This window comes from Sinocyclocheilus anshuiensis, unplaced genomic scaffold (genome assembly GCF_001515605.1).
Source record: "Sinocyclocheilus anshuiensis isolate Anshui unplaced genomic scaffold, SAMN03320099.WGS_v1.1 scaffold1101, whole genome shotgun sequence".
Lineage (NCBI taxonomy): Eukaryota > Metazoa > Chordata > Actinopteri > Cypriniformes > Cyprinidae > Sinocyclocheilus > Sinocyclocheilus anshuiensis.
In genome coordinates, this window is record NW_015558562.1 from 348,708 (window position 1) to 359,185 (window position 10,478).

A 10,478-nucleotide genomic window follows, 5' to 3' on the forward strand; every position below is an offset into this window, starting at 1 on the left:
CAGGTACACACACACACACACACACACACACACTCATGAGCTCCCAGGATTCCTCTGTGCTGTTTCAGTGGGAAGAGAAGAAACGGACAAAGAGTCCATTCACTCACATAGAGAGAGAGAGAGAGACGGATGAGAGAGACGGGTGATGACAGACAGACAGATGCAGCAGAATGAATCCTCTGACATGTGATCTTTAACAGCATTATGATGCATCATACTGGCCACCATGAGTGACCTTTGACCCTTTCCCATAGTTCTGCATCACTGGTTTATCTGCAGGAATCAGATTGTGTATTAGACATCAACCTGCGACCAATACAGTATCAGAATGATTTGATCAAAAAAAGTTTTTTCCTCCCTTTAAAATATGATGTATTGATATTATTGTAATCTTGTTCTTGAAAGAAACCTGAATCTCTTTCCTTTGTTTTGAATCATTCCTGCATCTCAGGAATCAGACTGAAGGAGAGAGAGACAGTGTCAGGTTCGTTGAGCAGACTGTGCTTAAGCCCCACCCCCAGTGCAGTCTGGCCCCGCCCACTCAGCTATAGGCTCCGCCCACACGGCTCCTCTGCTCTCATTCTCTCATTCTGTCGTTCGGTCGGCCGTGATTCACATCAGCGTGTGTTTGTGCGGCTCTGCACTGCGCTTATACATCTCTCTCACACACACACACACACACACTCACAGGTCGAGGGCTTACCTTTGAACTTTCAACCTCGTGCCAATCAGCTGGGTGAGTTGTTGCAGTATTTTCTGTCATTGTTGTTTAAAATGTGTCAGGTTGTCTCAAGTGTGATAGAGTGCTTGTGTGTGTACTAAGTGTGTGTTTTTTTTTTACATCTGTGTGTAAGTGTTTTTTCAGTGAGTGTGTTATAAGAGTCTGTTTTTAAGTGTTTGTGTGTGTGTGTTTTAAGTCTGTTTTCAGTCAGTTTTTTCAGTCTGTTTTAAGTGTGTGTATATTTTAAGTTAATGTTGTAAGAGTGTGTTTTAAGTGTGTGCATGTTTTAAATGTGTTTTTTAACTCTGTGTTTGTTTAAGTGTATTTTAAGTATGTGTTTTAAGTGTTTGCATTTGTTTTGAGCATTTTTAAAAAAAGCGTGTGTGTGTGTTTTAAGTGTGTTTTTTAAATGTGTATGTTTTAAGTGAGTGTGTGTGTGTGTGTTTTTAGTGTGTTATTTAATTGTGCATGTTTTGTGTGTGTGTGTGTGTGTGTTTGGCCGATTGATTTTTCTTAAACTTCAGAGGAAAATGACCACGTCTGATTTATTAATGTGAATAAACTCCAGCTGTCCGTTTCAGTGGTTCTTATTCAACAATTCATTTACATCATCACTCAAAATGTTCACTGAGGTTTCTGTGCTGCATTTTTTGTATTTTAAAATGTTTTAGTAAAAAATGTAGATAGATATTGCTGTTTATTACTAAAACATTTTAAAACTCTGTGTTTGTTTAAGTGTATTTTAAGTATGTGTTTTAAGTGTTTGCATTTGTTTTGAGCATTTTTAAAAAAAGCGTGTGTGTGTGTTTTAAGTGTGTTTTTTAAATGTGTATGTTTTAAGTGAGTGTGTGTGTGTGTGTTTTTAGTGTGTTATTTAATTGTGCATGTTTTGTGTGTGTGTGTGTGTGTGTGTTTGGCCGATTGAAGGTTTTCTGCAACTTTCACATGATGTTAGTATTACTGGAAGACACACACATTACATTAGACACACATGTGCTGTGCTCTGTGTGTGTGTGTGTGTGTGTGTGTGTGTGTGTGTGTGTGTGTGTGTGTGTGTGTGTGTGTGTGTGTGTGTGTGTGTGTGTGTGTGTGTGTGTGTGTGTGTGTGTGTGTGTGTGTGTGTGTGCGTGTGTGTGTGTATTTTGCTGCAAGACTAAGGAATGCCAAGACAGACCCACCCAACAATATACAGAGTTCGAGAATGAGCAGGAGACCACGAATTTGTGTCTCTCTTCACGTTCTTTGTGTAGCAGCAGTTTTACCTTCCTCAATGGACGGCTTTGTGTGTCTCTCTCACAAAAACACACACACACAGAGGCTGATTTACTAATTTCCCAATGAATGAGTGTGTTTCTTTACTGTGTTAATGTTATGCTGGTATGTGTGTGCTTGTATTGTGTTCATGTGTGTTCCAGTATGATGTCATGTGTGTGTGTGTGTGTGTGTGTGTGTGTGTGTGTGTGTGTGTGAGGAATTTCTCTCCTGCCTGACATGCTTTTCTTCTCTTTCTGCAGTTTTTCTGTGTCAAAGTGCTTAGTGTGTATGTGTATGTGAGTGCACTATATTTTTTTGGACAAACTTGTACCCAGAAGTCAGCAAAACCTGACAAAACCTCAAAAACCTTCTTCTTATAATAAAAAGTTTTTTTTTTTAAACTGAAGAAATGCAGTAAGTTTTCTTTTAGGGTTAATGTGTGGGTTAGTAAGTCTCTCCACTTAGATAACTAAGTAAACACACGTGTGTGTGTGTGTGTGTGTGTGTGTCTGTGAGTGTGTGTGTGTGTGTGTGTGTGTGTGTGTCTGATTTCATCTGCTAGAAACACACATTGTAGGTTGTGTAAGAACTGTGTGTGTGTTTCCATTGCAGTCCTCTGGAATCTCAATGCTACATGTTATAAACAAACACATACATGTTCACACACGCTGCAGGGGTTTCTGGTGTGTGTGTGTGTGTGTGTGTGGGTGGTTCATATTTTATGAGATGTTCAGCATTCAGAATCAAACCATCAGTGATTGGTGTTTTTTCTTGTATTCATTTGCATACTGAATGGTGATTTGCTCTCGTCTCTGTGAGTTTTGATGTGTTTTTGTGTTTAAATGATCTAGACTGATTTTTATATGTTTTCATCTCTTCTGTTTCCTTTAGGAAACGCTTGTTAACTTTGTTTTGATTTGGGTGGAGATTGGAAATCCTCAAATTAAGTCTTTGAGCATCTAAGAACAGAAACACTGAGGGTTTAGAAATGAAATGAGATGAAATACACAGTACTGATGTGCTAGAGTTACAGTCTCTGTATTCACAGGCATTAATGAAGGACAGTCGTTTACAAGGTTTCTCAAATGAAGGTTCACAAATAAAAGCTTGAGGATTGAATGATTGAAAATGAAGAATATTGGTAACTTGGAGTGTAAAATAACATTATTTTTTATAATATTACATCTTTTATTTTTTTGATTATTTAATTTACTGCAGTAATATTTATTTGTTAATTTTTATAGTTAATGATAAAAGTAATAATAATAATAATAATAATAATAATAATAATAGCAATAATAAAGACCCTGAATGAGGTTTCAGCAGCAGCAATTTGAGACGTAATCACATTGCAAAATCACCATACATGACAAAATAATTGCAATATTTTGGCCAAGTTTTGCAGCACTATATATTAAAATGTTAAAATAAAAAAGATCAAAATAACAGTTTTATTTGTTTACCTGCATGTCATGTGACTATTAAGGAAATCTGAGAACTGTGAGCATGCAAATATGTTGTTAAATTATTGAAATATTGACTTAAGATCTCAGGGTAACTTCACGTAAAGTTTGGGAATGGTTGGTTTACAGTGTGTTTGAGTCCAGATGAGTCTGATGATGTCATCTTTGTGTTCATTTGCTTTATTGGCCGCAGATGATTTCTGGGTATTTGCTTATTTCAGAGAGAATACTGTCTGTTTTTTTCTGCTTGTGTTTTTAGGATTATGTTCTGTCTGCCTCTCCATCCCAGTCAGTGTATCCTCCTCCCCACACACACACACACACACACACACACACAGACACACACACACACACACACAGTCATTGTCTGGTTTGGGTGGATCCAGACCTGTGGTTTTATTGCACTTTTAACAGATGCACAGACAGTTATGCTGATTTGGATACCCAAAGCACACACACTCCAGATCTGATATATATGTGTGTGTGTGTGAGAGAGACATTTCTCACGCACGCACACACACACACAGAGATTCATGAGACGTCGAGGAGTCATTTCAGACATTTGTTTATTTTATTATTTATCCTTGCACTTATTTATGTTTGTGTAAGTGACTTCCAGCTTCACTGTATGTTTAGCGTGTTGTTCTCTGGGACTCAAACCCATGACCGTCGTGTTGCGAGCGTTGTGATCCAGCAGCTGACTAGTCAGTCATTATTATCATTATTAGTCAGTCAGAAACGTGATATTTTAGTTCTTCCTGATCATTTCCAGCCGCTCTGATGCAAGCTTTGAGACACTTTACCACATTTACTCTTATCGTACATCCTTGTGCGGGAATAATAGTATCTGTCCTACTTCCTCCTCGTGACCTCAGCATTTCTGAAATAACAGCATGTTGAATATTTCTGGGATTTATCGTCTGTGTGTTTGTGTTTGAAGGACGTTAGTTTGATTCATGTCTGTGTGTTATTGAGAAGGAGACTCATAGATTGTGTTTAAATGATCTGCGGTTTACACAGATTACTGTGCATGTTACTGTGCAATGTCCATCTGAGTGTGTGTGTGTGTGTGTGTGTGTGTGTGTGTGTGTGTGTGTGTGAGTGTGTCTCTCTCTCATTTAGGGATTGGTCAGGATGGCCAACTAGTCGCCCACCAACCAAATATTCAGTTACGTTTTAAATACTTGTAATATTTTTTTGATAATAAAATAAAAAAAATCTAATAAAAATCTTTAATCAAACAACTGTCACGAGTTGCTGCTGTGATGAGCACGACGCAGGAGCAGGATAAGGAAACCACATTTATTCTTAACAGAAACTCGGAGAACTGGGAAAACACAATCACTATAACAGACGACACCGAACACTAGACACAGGGAACACTGGGCTTAAGTAACAAGGAACTAATGAGGATAATTAAGGGAACACAGATGAATGGAATGACAATCAAACATGAGGGAAAACTAGGTCACGGAGCACATTGGGAAGGAAAACACAATGAAACAGGAACACAGAACGTCCAGGGGCGTGACAACAACAATGTTAATATTATTATATAATATTATCAATGTTAATATTTTTATATTATTATTGTTATAGTCATTATTGAAACTAATATAAGTGTATGTGTGTATTAAATGGTTTAATAATTATAACATTATTAATAATAATATTCTAGCATTAATAATATCTTAATATATTGATCATTTAAATTAAATATTAAAAGTACTTTAAAATCTGTACAGTATTTCATATTTTTTAATAACTTAATATATTTTTTATATTATTATTATTGTTGTGATAATTAAAACGTGTGTGTGTATGTTTTAATAATAATATTAATAATATTTAATAATAAAAATATTTGTATTATTATAATAATTGAAATTAGATAATTTTTTATTTATTTATCATTATTATTTATTTATTTTTTTATTATTATTTATTTTTTTTAAAGGAAAATCTTCGAAACTACATCCATCAAATCAGCTCTTGTGTAACAAATTCAACAATACATCTCACTGCACTTACTTTGTACTATACTGAATCCACTTGTCTGTTTATGTGATTCTGGTAGTTTTGTGCAGTAAAACAATCTGGATAATTTAGTATATCTTATAAGGGTACTTTTGATCTTACAAGGGTAAATAAAGAACTGGTTGTTTCAGTAAGTTTTGTATAGTATTTTCTTTACTCTTTACTTCAATAACTATGTCTAAAAAGAGTGATATTTTATGTATTTGAGGTCTAAGATGCGGGAACGGTGAAGAGAGAGAGGGCAAACATTTTTAATTTTAGGTCAGCATTGCCATCTAATCAGCCAATATTGTCTTAAATAGCACTTCATCTTTTATAACAAGGGATTTTGACCAAATATATTAGATCGGTTACACTTTATTTTAAGGTGTCCTTGTTACAGTGTAATTATACATTTAAGTACTGAGTAATATTAATTAACTACCAGCTAGTCAGCTAGTTGTTCAGGCAACTCCACAGTCTTGTTGTTAAGCCTGTTTACATTCTCTCTGTCTCTTTTCTTGTATGCATTGGTTCTGTATGAACAGACATTATTCGTCGTTTCAAATAGGGCTGCACGATCGATCAGTTCTGCATCGGACACTCATTGGCATCAGTTTACTGTCGGGGATTTGTCGCGTCGCGCAGCATCCAGTGTAGACAGCATCACTGATTATAATGGGTTCTGTAGTGTTTTGTGGTCCGGTGTAGACACGGTGAGATGCACATGAACACTGAATTCCGTTTGCTTCCGCATCTTATTTGTTCCTGAAATGACACTTACGCACACAATTGTCAAAATGCATGTTTCTGCAAGTACCCTTGTAAACACAGTTGCTTATGGCTCAGGTGAAGGTAAACACTTGAGAAAGAAAATGGATGTGTAACAGTATATTGGTTCACAGCAGTTTAATGTTCCGGAGGCTTTCTGTGTCTTGAATGTTAATCAATCAACAAAACAGAGAAAAGTTAACAGATTTATTAGATTTAATTTATACAGTGAAGACTATGCAGTGTCATTTTACATTTGATTTTTCAATTTCTGTACCTGAATACTGTTAGACTTACCTGAAAAATATAACAAAGCACTGTTTATTTCATTTGTATCTTTGTTATTTATCTATGCTTGTAGTTTGTTTATTTTCTATGCTGGTTTACTCGCCTACAAAATCACCCCAATCGTTGATTTTATTTATTTTCTAAATAGAGCTTTTCAAGTCATCTGGTGTTTTTTTTTCATATCGCAATATGTACCGCAGAAAAACTAAATATCTATATATGCAAACACCTCAACTTTCAGTGACAACTCACTTTTTTGAGTTTGAAATAGGTCACCTATGAGATTTGCTTAGATCCAATGAGAAAGTGTTTTTATGGGGGGGGGGGGGGGGGGGTATAAAATGATGCAACAATATGTTAAAAAATGTGTTATAAAACCTTAAAGGAACTACAAATGAGCATGTAAAGCAAATATCTTTAAAATAAATTCTGTGTGTGTTCTCACCTTTTTTCCCCCTTACCTGTTTGCATCTCTGAATATCGCAATGTGAGTTTTTTCCAATATCTTGCAGCCCTAGTTTCAAATGTGCTCAGAAACATCTGACTTCATTTTGTGACCAGGTTTGTGTTTCACTGATTGAAGTCAAGTCACCGTTATTTATATACCGCTTTTTATAATGCAGATTGTGTCAAAGCAGCTTTACAGTATTAAACAGGGGAATGATGCGATTAATCGTGATTAATCGTTTGACAGCACTAGTTGTATTTATTTATGCTATTGCTAATTGATTGTTCCTATTTTATTACTGACTGTTTACTTGTCTTTAACACTTTAATATTTGAAATTTATATAAGTCTAGTTGTTTTTGATGTGGTATTTTTGTTAAAACCATCTGTGTTGCAGATTTTTGAAATGTTATTCATCTGCAACAGAATGCTTCTTAAAAAGACACAGAATAAATATATTTGACATCTAAATGTTTTTTTTCTTTTAACCTTATTGGAATCAAACTAGGAATAGTTAAGAATCGGAATCGATAAACAGAATCGGAATCAGAATCGATACATTTCAAACGATACCCAACCCTAAAGGTTAAAATGAAGACCGCTGACATTCGACCGCTTACTCACGTTTGACCTTTTGACCTACAGAACTCCCGAGGTCAGAGGTGAAGGTCGCCATAGACAGGGTGCACTACATGGCCCCGCCCTCCGTCACGCATAATGGGTTTCTATTTAAGACCGCCTCCATGGCTCGACCAATCACAGAGAAGAAGGGAAAAGAAGGTGAGCCAATCAGTGAATAGAAGATTTTCTGAAATGTTATGTGCAAAATGTTTTCAGACTAATTTCATTTGATTTGATTCTGTTTGCCTGTGTCTGTTAGAGTTCAGTCGGCGCTGGTGTGTGCTGAATGACGGGAATTTTAGCTACTATGAAAGTGACAAAAACGCTACTCCGAACGGAGGACTGAAGATGAAGGAGATCGTCTGTCTGGCTGTCAACGCTCCCGAGACTCATGGGTAAACTGGCCCACAGCGTGTGTTTAAGGACTGTCACCTTTCTCTTCTGTAGGGCCTGATAATATTCACGTCTCTTTCTTTAGGTACGATCACACGTTTGAGCTGTACTCGGATGCCGAGCGCTTGTATCTGTTCGGCACTGATAATCCCGAGACCATGGGCGAGTGGGTCAAATCCATCGCAAAGGTGATGTCACACCTGTTCTGAACCGTTTGACAGGTTTTGTCTGGTTTGGACTGTGTCTCATTTTCATGTCGTCTGTCTGTGTTACAGTCGTTCATTCCCGCGGCTGCGGAGGATCTGTTACTGAAGGACTTCGAGCGCATCGGCCGGCTGCGTTATAAAGATAGACTGAACCGGGAGATGTCGAGACTGGGCTGGTTCTGTTTGGTGGGCTCCAGCCTGCACATCCGGCTGGAGGAGCACACCGCAGACGAGACCATCGACCTGCAGAAGCTCCTGGAGCTCTGTGAGTCACAAAATGCCACCAAAATCAACAAAATGACACCAAAGCCAACAAAAACGCCAACAAAATAGACAAAAATCACTCCTAAACCAACAGAAATGCAATCAAAATCAACAAAAATGCCAACAAAATAGACAAAAATCACTCCAAAACCAACAGAAATTCAATCAAAACAACAAAAATGCTGACAAAATCAACAAATATGCCAACAAAATCAACTAAAATGCCACCAAATCAGCAAAAATGACACCAAAACCACCATAAATACCACCAAAATGAACAAAAATGACACTGAATCAACAAAAATGACAACAAAACCAACAAAAATGCAACCAAAATAGACAAAAATCACTCCAAAACCAACAGAAATGCAATCAAAACAACAAAAAAGCCAACCAAATCAACAAAAATGCTAACAAAATAAACAAAAATACCACCAAAATCAACAAAAATGTCTCCAAATCAGCAAAAATGACATCAAAACCACCATTAATACCACCAAAATGAACAAAAATGACACAGAATCAACAAAAATGACAACAAAACCAACAAAAATGCAACAAAAATGGACAAAAATCACTCCAAAACCAACAGAAATGCAATCAAAACAACAAAAAGGCCAACAAAATCAACAAAATTCCAACAAAATCAACAAATGCCACCAAATCAGCAAAAAATGACACAAAAACCACCATAAATACCACCAAAAATGACACCAAATCAACAAAAATGCCACCAAAATCTGCAGAAATACCACTGAAATCAACAGACATTCCACCAAAATCAGCAAAAATGCCACCAGAATCAACAGTGACACCAAAACGGACAGCAATGCCACCAAAACCAGCAAAAATACCACCAAAATAGACAAAAATCACTCCAAAAAAACAACAGAAATGCAATCAAAACAACAAAGATGCCAACAAAAATTACATAAAAACCAATAAAAATACCACCAAAATCAACAAAAGCACCACCAAATCAACAAAAATAACAACAAAATCAACAAAAATGCAACCAAAATAGACAAAAATCAACAAAAATGCAATCAAAACAGCAAAAAGGCCACCAAAATCAGCAGAAATACCACCAAAATCAACAAAATGACACCAAAACCAACAAAATGCCACCAAAATAGACAAAAATGCCACCAATACCAGCAAAAATAAACCACCAAAGCAAAAATACTGATAGATATTTGAACCATACTTAAAGTTTATACTGAAATAAATGTATATTAAATATATTACTTTTTTACTAGGGTCACCCTGCTGTGAAGCGGTATGTTGACTCTAAACTGAACTTGTGTGTGTGTTCGTGTGTGCGTGCGTGTGTTCGTGTGTACATGTGTGTGTGTGTTCGTGTATGCGCGTGTGTGTGCGTTTGTGTGTGTGTTCGCGTGTGCAGCGATCCAGCTGGAGAATGAGGTTCTGGTTCTGGTGGAGCGAGGCAGGTGAGCAGGTCGAGGTTAACCCGGTTAAGTCTCATATGTTTGTGACAGCGGGCGGATGCTGACTAACTGGACGTCTTCCCGCAGGACGGTGTACATCGAGGGCGAGAGGAAGCTGGATTTCCAGGGCTGGGCTGCAGCCATCCAGAGGGCTGCTGGGAGTTCTGGAGACACACTGAGTCAGCAGCAGCTGACGGAGGCCGACATTCCCGTGATCGTGGAGCGCTGCATTCATTTCACCACTCAATACGGTACTCAACTCTATTCTGCTGCACTCTATTCAACTCTTTCTGACCTTATTTGATTTTTTTACTTGATTCAGCTGTTCTACTTACATTTACATATACATTTACATTTAGTTATTTAGTAGACGCTTTTATCCAAAGCGACTTACAAATGATGACAATAGAAGCAATCAAATCCAACAAAAGAGCAATGATATGCAAGTGCTTTGACAAGTCTCGGTTAGCCTACCACAGTAGGTTTATATATATATATATATATATATATATATATACACACACACAAACACACACACACACACACACACACACACACACATATATATATATATATATATATATAT

At 36.9% G+C, this 10,478-nt stretch overlaps 1 protein-coding gene across 1 annotated transcript in view; it reads left to right on the top strand.

Annotated features, from left to right (window-relative positions):
* Window positions 1-10,478, top strand: part of LOC107679439 (arf-GAP with Rho-GAP domain, ANK repeat and PH domain-containing protein 1-like) — a gene marked incomplete at its 3' end in the record, with an annotated part of 52,661 nt that overhangs the window by 34,411 nt on the left and 7,772 nt on the right. The window contains exons 12-17 of the mRNA XM_016474983.1: window positions 7,606-7,740; window positions 7,841-7,976; window positions 8,060-8,162; window positions 8,250-8,445; window positions 9,850-9,895; window positions 9,980-10,143. Of these exons, the coding sequence (XP_016330469.1) occupies window positions 7,606-7,740; window positions 7,841-7,976; window positions 8,060-8,162; window positions 8,250-8,445; window positions 9,850-9,895; window positions 9,980-10,143 (780 nt within the window). The remainder of the gene's footprint in view (window positions 1-7,605; window positions 7,741-7,840; window positions 7,977-8,059; window positions 8,163-8,249; window positions 8,446-9,849; window positions 9,896-9,979; window positions 10,144-10,478) is intronic.